Genomic DNA, 17,592 nt, shown 5'->3' on the forward strand with positions numbered 1-17,592 from the left:
AGGAACACAGGTAGGACACTCTTGAGATGCTCCAGGATCATGCCTGCTGGGTCATGCTGTCTGTTCTTTTTCAACTTAACAGTAAAATGAAAGCCAAAGGTATCACCCAAAGACACCTGATGCAACAGCCCCGCCATGAGCAAATTAGCTTTGGAGAAACCTGTGTTGTAAACTATGGTATCTGTGGAGAAGTCAGTGCAGTATTTCTAGTGTAAAGGTGGTGAAGGAAAGCAAGCAGTGTGTATAAAGCACTGCTGGCCCTGCACTGTGACGGGGGGAGGCTGGCAGTCTCTTCTCAGCCTCACTTCTGTAGTCATTCAGCAAGCAATGATGTTGTGCATTGCTAGCAGCAGAGATGATGGCTTACCCTCATTCCCACAGCTTGACTCTCTTCTCACCTGTACAGCCACTTGGCCAGCATGCCCTAAATTTGTTCTGGTGTTTTGTATCATAGTTGGAAGGCACAAACTATGGTACAGAAGAGACTCCCGTGTGTGCATGATCCAGAAGCGCTTACCTGCCATCCATGCACGGCTGCGTAAGCCTACAGCTGCCCTCCAGATGCTTATGCCACTGTTATCTTTCCATTCTCTGTGAGTGCAAATCCCCATAGTTAACAACACCTGTGTGCTTCTTCCTTTGTTAACTAATATCTGTATCTTGGTTTTCCTACACATGCTATTATGCTAAAACTGTCTTATAGCTCACATACATACAGATCAAAGTGAAAACCCATAATATGGTTGAAGCTGAATATTTCAAAACGGTATTTTAACGCTTCCCTTTTCCCAGGTTACCATTGGCAGACTCCAGCCATCTGTTGTCTGCTTCTAGGCAAGGACAACGCTCCAAAATACAACAGCCTTAAAAGAAAGCATGGAGAAAGAAATTGCAGGCACCTAGTGCGGCCATAGGAGAGATGCCAGTGTTGATTTTGGGGTGGTTTATAAAATGCCAAGTTCAGAGTGGTAGAACCACAAAAGCTGAAAGAATCAGTGGGAGACAACAGGCAGATCTCCCCTTTCTGAATTGCCATTTCAGGTTTTCTGCAGATACATGTCAGCTATACTGCACCTTGTTCCAGAGATGGTAGTGTTAGAAAAAAACAGTTTTATTTAAATAAGAACCAAGATCCTGGACCCCAATTCTGCAGCACGTTGCGAAGTCCACAACTGCGGTATTTTGTCGTCCATGGTACACAGTCTATGATCACAGTGATGTAGCTGACTGTGTTGTGCTTGTGATAAATCTAACCACCCCCACCACATCAATCGGCCTGCCCTGGGAGGAAAGGGCCCTCCTGCTGTTGTGTGACTTGAGCGTGATGGTAAAGTGAAAGATGAGGGTGGAAGAGGAGGAAAGCTAGGAAGGCAAGAACAGGCAGGTAGAAGGGAACTAAACAAGGTGAAATCAGTCGTGGAGAAATTTGATGGGGTTAGGCAAAGGAAGAAATATGCCTGTAGTGATCAGTCTAGACATGGATGATACAATGACCCTGTTAAAGCACACATGTGCCCCCCACATGCAAAAAGCAGCTCTGTCTGACTCTTATCTCCTTATCACAGCCGCCAAGCTGCCTACAGAACAGGAGCACCGTCTTCCAGTCCAAGGCTCTTCCCACGTGCCGACAGCTGCCGCAGAAGCCCTGAGCCTGTTTCATTGTGGACTTGGACTTTCTGGGACAAAATCATTTCAAAGAGGGTGCTCATTTCTGAAAGGAAAGTGCTAGCCAGTCTTGTCCCAGCAGCATTCGAGTCAGCCCCAGCACCTTTGCCAAAGGTCTCAAAGGTCCTTGGTTGCTCCTGCCTTGCAGCGTCCTCATCCTGAGGTGAATGTGGAGAGTCAGGGGAGAAGACGTTGTCCTTGTAACTACTAGTGAGTGGCAAGGAGAGCCGAGCCACCCACGCTGGGTCAGCAGCCGTCAGCCTCTTGAGGGCCAGCTCTGGAGGGAGTGAAAACAAGAACTGTTGGTGAGACATGGAGTAGAGGAGACCACTGGAGAGAAGAGGGAAAAGAAAGAAAAAAAAATACTGAGAAATTAGGAGACTTCCTGAAATCAGCTGTGAGAGGACTGATTGTAAACAGGTCTAGAGATAAGCTACCAGCAGCATCATTCAAACTGGCAGTTTAAAAAAAAAAAAAAAACAAACAAATTAGAACTGGTTTAAAACTACTGGCTTTTTTTTTTTTAATATGATAACCATTAGGATCACTTTGCTTTCTCATTTGTTGCAGCCTCAAGTGGCACTTCACTAAATTGTTTGCAAAGCCAAAGAAAAGTGAGGGTTTAGGACTGGCTGAGGGGGAGATGACAATGGAAAGCTTTCAAGGGGCAACTATCGGACAGAAAGGTCTCTAGAGGACTTCCCTTAAGGGTCACTCTAGGGTGGGAATTTGCTGCTAAGCAGGCATATTGAGACCGAAAAGAAATGAGTTATTGTGCAAACAATAACAGAAGTAGAATGAAATGCTGGATTATAAAATGCACAGCTGGATGGTTGAAGGGTAGTAACAAAAAATTGAGCTATATAGTAGTTGTTCATCAACTGGAAACAGATGAGGAGCAGTGGGAGCCTGGTGTGGGTGTTGGCTGCAGGCTCATTAGTGTTCCAGTAATGTGATTCTGCCCTAAAATGGGTAAATGAAATCATACAATGTGTTGGTCAAGGTATTCCCTGTTGGCATGAAGACATATCTGTGGTATTGTTACTAGGTCTGGCGAGACCTGATTAGGAGTGTTACATACAAATCTGATTATCCAGCTGTAGGAAAGGGGATCTGAAGTGACAGAAGTGCAGAGAAAACTATTGAGATGAAAACAGGAGTGAGGCCAGGCTTACATGGTGGAGACCTCAAGAGATAGGGGTTGCTTAGCCTAAGGAGGCAAATGCTCACCGGGGATCTGACTGCAACCTGTCATTATTTTGATGAGATAAGCACTGACAAAGGAAATCTTTATGCTTAAAATAGTGTTGGCAAAAGAAGAAGTGATTATAACTGTCTGTGAATAAACATATACTGGAAATTAAAGGAAGGACCCCATCGCAGGGTGAGCCTGGAATAGCTTCCTCATCAGATGGCAGGAAACAGCGGTTCTTGTTTTTTAAGGTAGAGCTTTGCAGTTGGTAAACAAGACTCCGTGATGTGGTGCACAGACGCTGCCTTCCAGCCCCTCATTGCTTCATTTCCAAAGCGTAACCTAGAAGCACTGGAGGTTCAAAGTCACCGCGTGGTTTGTGAAACACTTTGAGTCAGGGAGCAGTAAAACAAATAACTGGTGTCTGGTAACAAAACACAATAGTCCCAATCAAAGGGCAAGAGCTGATGTCATTATAATAATTACGTGGCTCTGACTTACAAAGTGACCTCTGAAAGGAGGGTCCCCATTCTAATGCACTTATGCTGCTTCCAGAAGATAATCAATACCCTGCCACAGCCTGGGACACATGGCCCTCAGTCAGTGGCTAGTCAGTCACTCAGACAAGTCTCCTTCCTCAGCCAACTATGTAATTAGTCCTTTTTCTCTGAAAAACAGCTGTGTCCTTGGGTGGGATGGGGGTGAGGGCTGACATTCAAACCTGGTAAGGAGAGAAGGGCAGATGCATCATTTCTTAGATTTTTGTTTCAGCAGAAGCCTCAAAATTCTTTTGTGTTGCTTAACTTCAGGATTTCTTTCTGCAGTCTCAATATTTTCTTTCACTCGCAGTGACTGTTACTTAAGATATCTCCCAAGCGTGCTGAAGTCCCGGGTTTTTGCTCTAAAGCATCCACAGTTCTCTGCTCCTCAGTCTGCAAGAAACCACTGCATTCCCTGAATATTTTGATGCTTCAGCGGTGGAGCACAGCACAACAGTAGTTTGCTCGCTACAGGGAGCGCCAAGACTCAGTGGGCTGATGGTCCTGTGACCATGAAACCTTATAATTAGGTATGTTTAATTCGACCGATAACTCTTTACTACCTTATTTTAATGGTGTTTCGGGAGCAGGGGTTGTTTTTATAATCAATAAAGTTATCTCTCTCATCTGCTGCTGCAAGCACTCCGTTTTGCTGGTGGGGGATAGGTGTTAATAGACAGTGCTGAGTGCTGAGAGTTCAGCCCACAGCTCAGTGCTTACAGCATAAACAACCAGATAGCTGGCTGGGACAGATTACTCTTGTAGTTTCCCCCCCGCTGCGAATAGCACAAAGGCCCAGACAGCCTCAGCCAGCTGTTATGATACTCCTGAGCACAAGCAAGGCTTCCTTCCTCCCTCTCTCAGGATGCAAGTCCACTTCTCTGTGTTTGGGAGAGGAGGAAGGAGTCCAGCAGCTCCGTCGTCTGCGTTCTGTTGCCTTTTTGGGAAGCTCTGGGCTCATGGTTAAGGTTGTTTTTCACCACTGAAATAGGGCAGCCTCTTTTGTCATGTCCAGCACTACTGCTCGGGCAGGAAGCCACGCTGGCATAGCCTCAGCATGCGCTACTGGTGTTCACTGGGAAATTCCAGTAATTTGGCAAAAAGCGTTTTTTTCTATCACATCCAAGAAGCATGGGAGATGGCACTTGAGGGATATGCCTTGCCATAGCACAAATTTTCTAGGATGCTACCTGTCTGGGCAGGACTAGATCTGGGCAGACCTGAGCAGGTCCATCATTCCCTTTACTGGGGTTCGTGCATGGCACTACAGCCACAGGATGGACCTGGGCAGCCTGTTTGCTCCCTGCTCTTGGCTGCAGAACCTTTAAATCTGAGGAATCTTGTAGCTCTCGTTTCACTCAGCCTTTCCTTCATTTGCTCCTTACTAGAATAAAAGGGCAGGAAGGCAAGTGGAAAGAAGCAGCATGGTTCTCCGTCTAAGCAAGAGCACAGAAAATGCCCAGATCTGGAATTAAATGACCACAGCAGCAAACCTCAGTGAGTCCCTCTTGCTGTGGAGGAGTGCAGAGGCTCCACAATGAAATTTCTGCTACAGGACATGAGTCAGCCCAACTCTTTCAAATGAAATGCCAGTAGAAGAGATTTTTAGAACAAATCAATAAAAGGAACATGTAGAAAATGTCAGGCCCAGATGGTATTCACCCCGGAGTGCTGGAGGAACTCAGATATGAAATTGCTTGGTTTATTAGCTGCTGTTCATTAACTACTGCTTCAAATGAATATGGTATCAGAAGAAGGGAAGGTAGAAATTGTGACATGAGTTTTTAAGCACATGAAGGTAAATCTAGTGCAGGCAGATTCATAGAAATCATTATATGCAAGACTCAGCAGATAGCTGAGTACCTGCTTATTCAGACAAGAACCAATGTGCCATTTGCAAGGTGGGGAACTGCATTTTGCAAATTTGTTGGCATCTTTGGAAGAGGTGGATGAAGAGTCCTTGTTGACAGAGGACACCTGAGCTTGCAGAAGAGCACCAGCCAGGCTCAGAGGGGACTTGAGCTGTCCCTGAATTAACAGCCAGGTTCTGTTAGGGACTAATACGTGTTAAAAGTTGGGAAGTGAGGGTAGGAATAAATAATCTTCCCCACAAAGGGAGGTCATTAGTGGAGTCCCAGAGTAACCGATCAACATTGTGATAAATGACATGGAGAAGTGGATGGTGTTGGTATTGACTCCACTAAAACACCCAACAACATAAAAGCAGAGGGTTGCTGAAGGACCTAATAATATTGGGTGCTGTGAGCAAAAAGGAGCTGGTGGATTTCTGTGTCACCAACTGTTGGATAATTGTCATGGGGAACAACACGTCATGTATTGATGACACTCCCACCACGCAGAGGAGGGATTTGGGAGTCACCATGAACAGTTTGGTAACAGAGCTCAGCATGGAGCTTGAGCAGGAATGAAGAACAAGCCAGAAGACCTCCTTATACCACCAGTATAGATGTATCCTTAACACTGCACACAATTCTGGTCACCACATCTCAATAAATATATGCTAAAATTAGTAACAGGTTGGTCACAGGAGATGAGACTGGACTAGTTCAGCCTGGTAGGATATAGGACCCTTATGGGGCTCAAAGGGTATATAACATCTTGAGGGGCTTGGCAAGGACAGCTCTTCACCTTTCTGATTCTGCATGGACTAGGAGACCATGAAATGAAGGGGCTCAGGTCAGCGTTAGAAGCAGCTCCCACGGTGTATAGGGCTTCACCCCTACGCAACAACAGAGGTCAACCTCACAAATCAGCTAAACAACAGCAGATACATCCATAGGAGGAAATATCTACCATGTGTGATTAAACACATGAAAAAAATCCAACATGAAGCTCAGCAAGTCCCTTTGCTGTAAACTGCCTGGTACCAAAAACATAGGATGGTCCATACATGCTGTCCCAAGCATCTGCAACTGTCAGAGCCACTCTAGGAGATGAGATGTCCCCTGGCTTGCTGCAGGCCAGCCAGTTTTATCTTCTGAGTGGAGTTAGTGTGTTATTTGAGGAGATCCCACTGCTGAAGCCCCCCACCAGCCCCAGCATGCTCGCAATAGCAAGGCCACCTCACCTGCCTGTGGCTCCAGGAGGGTCTCTAGCTCCTCTCCCACCAGCTGCTGCACGGAGAGCTCAAACCCACTCTCCGAATCACGGTCCTCTGCCTCACTCTCGCCGTGCCCGCTGTCCTTCGTGCTCAGGCAGTCGGCATCCAGCCCTGCAGCCCTGCGAGGGGGCCAAAACACTCAAGTCACACTTCAACCCTCAGCACAACCCTGCCCCACCAATTACTTTGAAGGCGGCTGTCTTTACCCCCCATAAAATGACCCAGAGGTGGGCTGTGGGCATCCTCTCAGTGCATCATTCACAGTACCAAAGGCACAATCATTTCAGCCCCCACCAATTAATGAGTTTTGGGGTCATGTTTTTTTTAAAAAACAAACAAAAAAAACCCCAAAACAAACACATGGACAAAAGCACTGGGATCAGGAGTGCCACGGCCCCTCTGAAAACTGGGCCCTGGCTGGGTGCTGGGCTACACATGGGGCTGCTCCACATTTCTTGCCTGAGAGGGGTTTTATCGTTCTGCAGGGAGTTCCTGAGCAAACAGGGAGTTGGTGGCTCTTCCCTGTGTATTCAGAGGAGCTGCCCACCTGCAGGACAGGGTAAGGAGCATCACAGCCCAGCCCTGCCCCAGCAGCCCCAGAGCAGCTCTCCCTCCCTCTCCATCCTCAGCAGATCGAGGTGATGATGAGAAAGGTGGAGAAAGCTGTGTCTGCCCATGGCCTGGGCAGGTGGGGACAGGGGGGACATGCTGAGGCAGCGATGAAGCCCTGGCATCCTCAGGAGCATTCACTCAGAGATGTCAACAGCATAGCTTAATGGGAACACCATAAAATTAATCTCTGGGAACATCTGCAGTGCACAGCTGGGATATCTCAGTCCTTCCCATTCCTGCTAGCAGTGTCTCCCTCGCTAGCCTCCTGGCCTGGGGACAGATGCTCTGAACTCATGTCAACAGGCAACCACATCTCTAAGAAAGGACCCAGAGCCATGGGAAAATTCATCCTTGTGGTGCCGCCTCTGAAGCTGGGACCTTCTGTGCTCATGAGCGCACCTTTCCACTGCAATTGAACACATCGCTGTTCCCCTGGCAAGGACGAGCAGATGGTTCGTGGCCATGGAGGAGCTCAGATGAGTGTGGAAGGAGCTGCTAAAGGTGCCCCAGGAGGGAGGCAAAGAGCAGCCCTAGGAGGGCACTGGATACCAACGGGGAGCCAGGACCAGAGGAGCACAGCCATCTCTTGAAGGGAGGACCTACCTCCCCATCTCTGGTCAGCAAAACCAGGGATGAGGTTTTGCCTTGTGTGTCTGCTGCCCTGGGGTCTCCTGCCCTTGGAGGCTCCTGGGGCCAGTGGGGCTGAAGCAGAAGCAGCAGAGACACAGGGGAACGGGGTGTGAGGAAGGGGAGGGCTGAGAGCCAGCCTTACCTGCTGCCGTTCTTGGCCGTGTACTTGTTTCCCCTGTGGTTTGTTTTGGGCTGGAACTGGCCCTGGTGCAGCAGGGAGAGCAGCTGGGAGATTTGCTGTAAGGCAGGAAAAGCCTGTTGAGCCTCAGCGATCGCCACTCAAGCTGCTTCCTGCCAGGACGTCCCCTCCGAACCATCCTCCCCGGCCTTTTTATAGTGTTTCCTCCTCCTGCAGATGGTTCAGCATCCCCACGCAGGGGGAAAAACAAGCGGCCGGGCAGCACACCTGGCCCCCGCGCCATCTCTGCCTGCCGTTCCCTGCCCACGCACTCCTCTGGGGAGGCAAGTGCGGGGTTGTCCCCTTCTCCCTGTGACGGCCATCCTCCACCCCAGCTCCCAGGGTGTCCTGGTGGGTGTGGGGAGACCCTGCCTGCGGTGGGGTGGCCATTCAACCCACCCAGCCTCTACTGCTGGGGCACCTCTTGCCCAGAGCTGGGAGAAGAAACATTCCCACCATGCCAGGGTGTGCAAGACCTGGTCAAGGAAGGATTTGGGGGGGGTCCACACCTCCAGCAACGCGTGGGGCAGCTCCTACCTGCACTGGGGGTGACTCCATCGCAAACTCCCCGGTGGGGCTCTGCTCTGCCAGTGCCACCAGCGACAGCCGGACCAGGCTCCTGAGGATGTGCTGGTGGGCCTGGGGCTGCCCAGGTCCCCCAGTACACACAGGCTGGTTGGGTGGCAGCGGGGGCTCTCCCACAGGTCCCTGTGGTGTCTTCACCAAGCTCTTGCAGTGCGATGGTGTGTCCAAGGGGCTCACAGCCTCTTTCGCCGAATTTTTTGGTCTGTGGGGCTGGCAGGGACGGCGCTGCAGGATGGGCAGGTTGAAGGTCCCCTGCTGCTCATCTGAGTCTTTTGGGGTCGACTGATTTCTCAGGGTCCTGTAGAGAGTGGGGGTGAGGTGGAGGGGAGCCTGTGGGGACCCCCCCAGCACAGGGGCGGCTGTGCCGGGCAGATCCTCCTGGAAGGGATGAGGGGCCTCAGCCTCCCGCGGCCGGCCCCGGAGCAGTGGGACAAGATGGATGTCCGTCTTTTGGATCTGCCTGTGCGGCTTCTTGAGCTGCTGCTGCCTGCGGGCATCCTCTGCCTCCCTGCAGTTGTAGGCCATGCTGTCCTTCTTCTCCTTCTTACGCAAAGACAGGGTTAAAGCCAAAAAGAGAAGGCACCCACCCAGGAGAGCGGCCAGGCAGATAATGACCACCACTGACGGGCTCAGCCACCTGGGATCTTGGGCTGAGATTTTGGAGAATGCCCCGTGATGCCGGAAAACTAAGCGGACCCGGGCCAGGGTGTGCAGGGGGATGTCCCCCTCATCGCTCACCCGGACCACCAGCTCCCGCTCACTGCCAGTGAGGCTGCTGGCGTTGCTGGCGTTGAGGAAGACCTGCCCCAAGAAAGGGTCCAGGATGAAGAGCCCAGCATCGTCCCCACCCACCAGATCATACCGGAGAGCCCCGTTGATGCCGGAGTCCACATCTCTGGCCGCGATGGTGAAGAGGAAGGGAGCGCCGGCACATGACACAAGTGTTGCGTTGGTCACTGCTGCAGTCCCTTGGGTGCTCCCGTTCCCAGGGGCCACCCAGAAGCACCCTGTCTCCTCATTGACCAGGACAGAGAGCGTGGCGGCACCTCCTACCAGTGCCGGCGTGGTGATGATGGGCGCGTTGTCATTCCGGTCAAGCACAGCCAGCCTGACGGAAACGTTGGATGCCAGCTTCGGGTGACCACCGTCCTCCGCGGTCACCAGGAACTCCAGGCTCCTCACCTGCTCATAATCAAAAGCTTGGAGGGCAAAAACATCCCCAGTGGTGGGGTCGACTGAGACCACACCCAAAGCAGAGGACTCCAGGATACTGTAGGTGATTTTCCCGTTGAAACCCAGGTCGGGGTCGGTGGCACGGACGGTGAGCAAGAAGGCAGGTGCTTCACCGTTCTCGGCAACGGTGACCTCGTAGGTGGCCTTCTCGAAGGAGGGCGCATTGTCGTTGACGTCGCTGATGCAGATAGTGAGGTGCTTCAGCACGGCCAAGGAGAGCTCACCCTGGTCCTGCACCACCAACGTCAGGTTGTACTCGGCACGCAGCTCCCTGTCCAGCGTGGCGTTGGTCATCAGCACGTAGCTGTGGCTGTTGGTCCTCTTCAGCCTGAAGTGCTCGTACCCTTGAGTGAGGGAGCAATGCACTTGCCCGTTGCTTCCTGAATCAGGGTCACTGGCCGTCACCAGAGCCACAAAGCTGTCTTTGGGGAGGGCTTCAGAGAGCACGGGTGCCCGCGCAGCCCAGGTGACGTGGACATCGGGAGCGTTGTCGTTGACATCCAGGACTTTGACCAGGATCTTGCAGTGTGCTGGGATGGGGTTGGCACCCAGGTCCCGGGCTTGCACATCCAGCTCATAGGTGTGGGTTTCCTCATAGTCCAGCGGGTGCTTCAGGATGATGCTGCCTGTGCGGGCATCGATGCCAAAAGCGCTCAGCACCTCTGGGGACGCATGCTTGCTCAGGCTGTACTCGATCTCCCCATTGGGACCCTGGTCTGGGTCAGTAGCTGTGACCATCACAAGGAGAGTCCCGGGCAGAGCATCCTCCCGAACCTCAACTGTCAAAGAGCTCTCTGCAAAGATGGGGCTGTTATCATTGGAGTCGAGGACAATTACTTTAATTAAAGCAGTACCTGATTTGGGGGGCTCCCCATGATCAGCGGCCGTCAGCACAAGGTCAAAGGAGGAGTGCAGCTCCCGGTCCACTTCTTTAACTACAACAAGCTCTGCGTGCCTCGTCCCATCAGAGCTAGAGACGACCTCCAGAGCAAAGTGCTCACTGGGGGAGAGAGTGTAGGAGCAGTGGGCGTTGGGGCCGGCATCGGCATCCAGGGCTCGGTCCAGTGGGATCCGCGTCCGCAGGGATGCGCTCTCCGACATCTCCAGCTCCAGCTCAGGCGTGGGGAACCGTGGCGCATTGTCATTGACGTCCAGCACTTGAACCTCCACATGAATCAGAGCCAGGTTTCGGGCAGCCAGCACTTCGAACGAGACCCAGCAGGGATCACTGTGCCGGCACAGCTGCTCCCTGTCCACCCGCCCAGCTGTGCTGAGCACCCCGTCCTCGCTCCCCACGTGCAGCAGGAACCTCCTGGGGGTCTCCATCAGCTGGAAGGTATCCGCTGTTTCGCCACTCTCACCCCCCTCAAAGTGCTCAGCCAGCGTCCCTATCACTGTTCCCAGCGGCACTTCTTCAAACACCTGGTACTGCACTGTGAACGTGGCCACCTCCTGGGCATCGGTGGAGAGGAAGAGGTACCACCACAAGGCTGGGAGATGGAGAGCGGAATGGCTCAGCAGCAGCATGCTGCTAGCTATGCCGACCGCCCCGCTGCCCTGGCACGCCTGCCGCCGCATACCCAAACGGTCCTTACGGTGATCGCAAGCCCTCAGCATCCTCTCCCATCTCCAAGTCCCATAGGCGCCAGCCACCAGTTGGAAAGGAGGAGAAATGGCGAGTAAGTCCAGCGGTTGTCCCCTGCCTCGCCATCACCAGGGGACAGCCAGGAGAGCCAGCTGCTCCCTGGGCTGAAACGTTCAGCCCGGAGCAGAGGCGACCGCCACCGCCGCAGCTTCAGCTGGGGAGCAGCGTCCAGCCAGCTGGGACAGGAGGTGGACCAGCCGTGTTTCCTATGGAAACCCCACCTACAGGAAAAGGGAGGACCTGGTACAATGCCTGGGCAGGGTGGGGGTTCGTGGGGCAGCACGCTTCCCAGCTGGGAGAGGGGTGTGGAAGTGCCCTCGGTTCCCAACCTGCAGGGACCATCACCCCTGCTTGCTGTCACCTGCAAAACGCATTTTGCAGAAGGCACAAATCCCACAGACAGTCCCTAACCCATCTGCAAAGCCTCACGCGTGCTTCAGGAAGATGTCTGCAATGACCAGCGATGATGGACTCCTTTGGGTTAACGCAAGAGCAGACTTGTTCCCTATGCCGTTAGATTTCTGACTTTGATTTATTTTCATTTTGTCTAAATCCAGCATGTAATCCCTGCTCCTTGCTCTGCCTTTTGCTGTTGATTTTGAGGGCAATGTGCCCACGTCACCTTTTCCAACATACAGCTTTTGATTATGTCACTGCTACATTTTCATCTGGACACACCAAAATGACCTAATGAATCACTGGGAGAGTTGCCATGTCAAACACAAGCAGGTGGGCATAAGGGAAGAAAGGAGGCTCTGGCAGATGCGAACTGTGTCCTGTCAGGCCTCTCCCCATACCCTACGTCCGTCTGTCCTGGCCAGCTCCCCCCATCTTGGCATATGCTCTATCCCCAGCTTGGCTCTGCTTTGATTTCCTCAGCATCACTCCTCACCCAGCACTGCCTTTGCACCACCAAACCCCTTTTTGCCTTATTTCAGCATCTTACCCAGAGCCCCCACCCTCGAGCAACCCCCATGATGCTGCACACCCATACCACCCACTCACTGGCCAGCTGTGCACACACACGTGCACGCAGAGGTAGCACAGCCTAAAGTTGTTTCATATGTTCCTCCTAAGCAGGCAGGGGAGCAGGCAGCTGGCTGCCTGCAGAGCCCAGTTACCCCAAGCTAGGCTGTACTTTGGGTCTCAAGGTCAGGGGTGCAGGACAGGGAAGACATTTCCCTGGCCATTACAGAGAGCAGAGCATCCTTCTGGTGCAATTTGAGTCCCACCAGCCACATCATCTTTATCTTGGCCCTCACATCTATAAGGCAGCCTCCTGCATTGCCTCTCTCCTCCTGCCTTTCCAGCCCCATACCTCCATCCTATTCCCATCCCTCCCTGCTCCCCTTACAGCTCTGATTTTCCCAGTTGAGGCTCCCCATGGCCTGCCTGCCCTCCCAGTTCCTGGCTCTCATTGCTTGTCTTCTGTTATGGTAAATTTTAACGCCACAATGAACAGCAAAACAGTGCCGACCAGCCGTTTCACGCCGGGGAGGTTAGTGCCACCACTCGGCACACCAGGAGGAAGGGCCGGTGCTTGGCCGTGGCAGGGGGTGGCAGAAGACCCGGTGCTATTCCTGGGCTTGGCCCCAGCTCCAAGTGACCTTTGCCAAGTCATTTCCCTGCTTTGTGCTCTCGCTTCCTCCTCAGCTGAGCAAAGCCAGCCCGTGGGCTCTCCAGGAGGGATGCTCTCCCACTCACTGGCTGCCCGCAGAGCTGCGGATGGAGAAGCGGATGTCTCCCAGCCCATGCTCCGCTTTTGGGTGAGGGGATTGGAAGGCTACTTCCTTCTGGGGGGAAGTCTCATCCTTCTATCTCACTTTTTTTATGCCTTTCCTTTTCAGGGATGGAGAGGAACAGAAGAACCACACTGAAATACCACCAAGGAAAGGAAATAAATATGCCTGAGAACTGTGGAAGTTCCCCAAAGAGCCCTGTAAGACATATCCTTCTCCCTGCTGCCTCCCAAGCTGTCTGCAGAACAAGCCAACCTCACCAAGTGCCCCATGTTTAACCCACCACTGATGCAACAGGAGGTTTATTCCCCCCGACACCAGCACCCACATGTGCTGGACCCTGCTTGGTGCGGTCCCTGCCCCACCAGCCAGAGGGAGGGTGCCTCTTTAGGCTGCTGCAGCCCAAAACTGCTCCTTTTTCTCCCCAAAGGCAGGGAGGCGGATGGGATTTTGAGCACCAGTTTGCTCAGTCACCACAGGGAAAGGCTGATGTGACAGTCCTGAGCACTGTCCCCCATACCACCCCCCAGCTGTGCTGTCCCCAGTCTGGCTGTACAAACACCAGCACTGTGACAGATCTGGACTGCCCAGGAGAAAAGGAGCCAGAGGAGCTAATGCATTAATTATTATAATACTTCAGGAATAAATCCCTACAGACTAGACCTGTGACCCCAAGCCATCAGGGCATTAGCAGTTTGCAGGGAAGATGGCTGCAGGACACTGCAAAAGCATTGCTGAGCTGCAAACCACACCGGACACATCTTGGTGGAAGATGGACAAAGTAACGCTAACAAAGAAAAGGAAAATGGGGTTGAGCCGAGACTTGCCAGAAGCACAGACAGTAAAATAAGATCTGGTGCTAAAAACAAAACACGTCTCCTCCTGTTTCCTGTTCGCACACAGGCAGGTTTCCAACATGCAGGTGCTTCAAGACCTCAGTAGACAATGTGTCTATGACCATAAAATTTCCCCCCTAGGAGGTTGGCTGCACCTAAAACATTTCATTTAAAGCTCAGAAAGAGCATCAGTTATATCCAATTATTGCAGTAGTATTCTTCAGCTTCTGCATGATGCTGTTAGTGCCCAAAGCAGATGTAAATGCTATTTATTGGTGTGAATATCTGGCTCCTCTGAAGCTCAGCTGTTCTCCAGGCTCCAGAGCAAGACATGGACACAGGGGACACCCCAACCTCCCAGGAGTGCAGAGTTGTACTTGAGGCACCACACACTCACCATCCATCACATGGCAGAGAGCAGCCCAACCACATTATTTCAAGCTCCACTGCACAGCTGGTGGTCTTCAGGTTTTTTTGTCATTTGGGGTTGGCTTGGTGTTAGCTGGGAACCACAAGCTGTGCTGCATATCACCAGCAGGCTGCATAGGGCAACATAAAAATGAGAAGGGAAGAGAAATTTTTTTCAGGTCTAATAATGAAAAATGACATCAAAAGGAGAAGAGTTCAAAATGAGCATGACTAAAGATGTACCAAGATTTGGCCTCATTAGGGTGGTCAGGGCTTACCATATGCTGTGGACCATTTAGGGAAGCAGGACTCAGTCTCATCTCTGTTCCACAGCTGCTCCATGGGGTGAAAAATGGTATCTGAGGGTCAGAACACAGAGGCCATAGACAACAGGATACACCCTGAGGTGGGACGCTCTCTTCCAGGCTCGGCTCTGTATCTCAGAGCACCATCCTCAGCAGGAAGATGGCTGCAAATCTAAATGGAACAAGTAAAAGCATGGCTGCTTCTCACCAGCTGGTACCCTTACACCAGGGATCACGGTTTATTTTTCCTCAACTGTCCCAGTTTTCAGCCCTTCAAAGGCAGGCTCTGCTTCTCTAGAAGTGGCACTCCCTTTTCAGCAAAAAAAAAAGTCATCTTAATCCATCTCTGCACCCAGATGGATGGGTGCAGATGCACCAGGTGGCCCAGGACCTGCCCCATCCTCAGCTGCCTGCAGGGACTGGGGAGACTCCTGGGGGACCTTTCTCAGGAGGAAGGAAAAGATTCACCCTCTCACACCGAACAGCAAGTACACAAGCCTGCAAGAGACGGATGGACTTTCTCTCAGGAGGCCCTGGCTCTCCTCATGCTTATCTTCTCCGCAAAATCAGAAAGTGACACTGGCTGAAAGTGACCTCCATGTACCACCTGGTCCAGCCTCCCACCCCAGTCAGGTCCCTTTTGGGCTGGCTCGCTCAGGACTTCACCCTTCATCCCAGTGAAGACTTCTCTGTATCACCTCGCAACCTCCTCCAGCAACGCCTTCCTTGCGCTGGGGAGTCTAAAACCAGGCACATCCCTCCAAACACAAGCTAACCCCAGCTACACTCTCACGGATGCTGGAGAGAAGCAGGAGAAATGCCCCCCCACACACACCCCCCCACCAGTTTGCTGCCCGCCCAGCGTGCAGTTGGCTGCCTCCACCACAAGAGCCCACTGCTGCTCCGCGCTGGGCTCTGCCGCAGCCCCCGGCTCCCCCCGGCACCCGGGTCGATGGGCAGCGAGGTGCGGAGGGGCACCAAGCTCTCAGCGAGCAACAAACCTCTAACGAGAGGGTCTCTGACCACCCCCACCCCAAGGCAGAGGTCCGGGGGGGGGGCTCAGCTGGCTGCCAGGCTCGCAGGGAGGCACCGGCTGATGCCGCAGCTCCTCTCCATCCTCTGCTGATGCTCTGGATGCCTCCCTCAATTTTGCACGATTTTAGGCAATCCTGCAGCATCAGGAGCAGAGCCTCCCACAATCCCAGTTGTAAAAAAAAAACCTGCTAAATGCTCCCAGGAGCGATGTACCTGTGCAGAGGTTATATAGGTGCTCGCCCCTGCAGCAGGTGAACACCCTAATTAGGAGGGAAATAAAAGGAGGTGCAGGCAATCCCTAATCAGGTCAGAGTCAGTGGGTGGTACAGCAGTAGCAGCAGCTTTTAAAAGCATTCTAAGGCAGCAATCTGGCTTTGAGAAAAGCAACTAACTGCAAAGTCTCTGCCAGATCCTGCTTGCTGTGCTCCAGGAGCTCCCCTGTGTAGAGAGTATGATAATGAGGGTTATTGTTGCTCTGCATTCATAAAAAGATTATTGTTAAGGAGGGGAAGAAAGTTATAAGAGAAATAAATTGGAACAAGCTCAGTGTTTGAATAGAGAGTAATAATGTTATGATAATTTGCATGTACAGCCTCTGCCACTTGAGAAGCCTAATGTATTTTATAAAGTCTTGCACTACAAAGAGCAATCCTATAAGTGGATAGCAGCAGAGCTGGCCAAATATAAAAGAGGAGAATCTGTAAAAATGACATTTTATTGTGTAGGAGAAAGCAATGAGAAGCAGAGTTGAGATATAATGCTTGGTGTCCTTCTGGAGGAGAAAGCTGGCAAAAGCTTGTCGCTTGCTTATATGATCCAGTTTGCTATTATGAGTTTTAGTCTTTTTTTTCCTGTATTTCAAAAGGCTATATCTAAATATTTGTTTGCAAATGAAATACACGGAAAAAATCCTGATTGCCAGAACTTCAATACTAGATCTTTTCAGAAAAGGTCACATAGAAGAAGGGGCTGCTGACAGCTCCTGGACTGGGCTGGAGGGATCAGAGCACAGGACAAATATGGGGGAAACTGGAGCCCCATCAGCACCACCGTTCACTGCCAGTTTTATTTGCTTTTAGTTTGACAGCCTGAAATACCTGAACAATGGCAAAGCATTTTGCAACGGTGGGGTTTCCCCAGCTGCTCCGCTGTATAAATGATAGATCTAGGCCACAGCATGCTGTAACATAAATCAGACCTTTACAAGTCCCCAGCGGCTGCAAATCAATGAGTTATAGTAATAATTACCCATTTTATCTTTCTCTTTATTAATATTTAGACGTTTTTAATCTTTTCTTTGCAAACACGATGTTTCCCTGCTGCGGTTGTCCTTCAGTGGGAGCTGCAGTGAAAGCTCCTGTTTCCTCGATTAAAGACTTTGTCTTGAACCAAGCTGCTCCCTGATCTGAAACGACACAACCACGAAAGCCAGGTGACGACTCTGCCGATTCACCCTGGACGGGTGACACCGTCTTGGCGCACAGCCGATGTCCCCGAGACAGGGAGTAGCCGGTCTGGGTACCACAATGCGGATCTTGTGATGGTTGTAAGGGGTGTTCTTAAGCGCTTAGACTGAGCCCTCACTCTTGGCACGGGCAACGACCTGGCTTATCACAACCCATGGCCATCATTTAAAGAGATGTCCCTGGGGGGTGGTTAACTCTTCAGGTGGCGCTGCTAATTAGGGACATATAAATTAAAAAATAAGCCCTGTGTCAACATGCAAAGGGTGGTAGGTCTCTCAGTGATTTTCAATTGAAATGACAGACCTTATCTCCTCTAACACAGGTCGGGAAAGCTGATAATGCACTATCACCTCTGGAAACAAAAGGGAAAAAATCAAAACAGAAAACAACCCCCCCTCAAAAG

General features: G+C 51.6%; 2 protein-coding genes across 4 annotated transcripts in view; one reads left to right on the forward strand and one right to left on the reverse strand.

The window, feature by feature from the left end:
• DELE1 (DAP3 binding cell death enhancer 1) overlaps window positions 1-4,022 on the forward strand; it is a 22,606-nt gene extending 18,584 nt beyond the window's left edge. Inside the window, exons 12-13 of one of the 2 annotated variants that reach the window (XR_011322408.1) lie at window positions 1,566-1,970; window positions 3,707-4,022. The gene's annotated coding sequence lies outside the window, so the exon portion shown is untranslated. Of the gene's footprint in view, window positions 1-1,565 lie in introns of both variants that reach the window. The other variant, XM_069772376.1, reaches the window with a different exon arrangement.
• On the reverse strand, window positions 1,091-13,640 carry PCDH12 (protocadherin 12). 2 transcript variants are annotated; one of them, XM_069772375.1, is made up of 5 exons: window positions 9,385-13,634; window positions 8,475-8,820; window positions 7,902-7,996; window positions 6,485-6,636; window positions 1,091-1,942 (listed from the first exon to the last, which is right to left on the reverse strand). In XM_069772375.1, the coding sequence occupies exons 1-5, from the start codon at window positions 11,370-11,372 to the stop codon at window positions 1,578-1,580; spliced, it is 2,946 nt and encodes a 981-aa protein (XP_069628476.1). In that variant the 5' UTR covers window positions 11,373-13,634; the 3' UTR covers window positions 1,091-1,577. The 2 variants fall into 2 exon arrangements, with proteins under 2 accessions (XP_069628476.1, XP_069628475.1); XM_069772374.1 differs by having other exon boundaries at window positions 8,475-13,640.
• Between the last annotated feature and the right edge of the window lie 3,952 nt (window positions 13,641-17,592).

This window comes from Haliaeetus albicilla, chromosome 27 (genome assembly GCF_947461875.1).
Source record: "Haliaeetus albicilla chromosome 27, bHalAlb1.1, whole genome shotgun sequence".
In the NCBI taxonomy this organism is placed as follows: Eukaryota; Metazoa; Chordata; class Aves; order Accipitriformes; family Accipitridae; genus Haliaeetus; species Haliaeetus albicilla.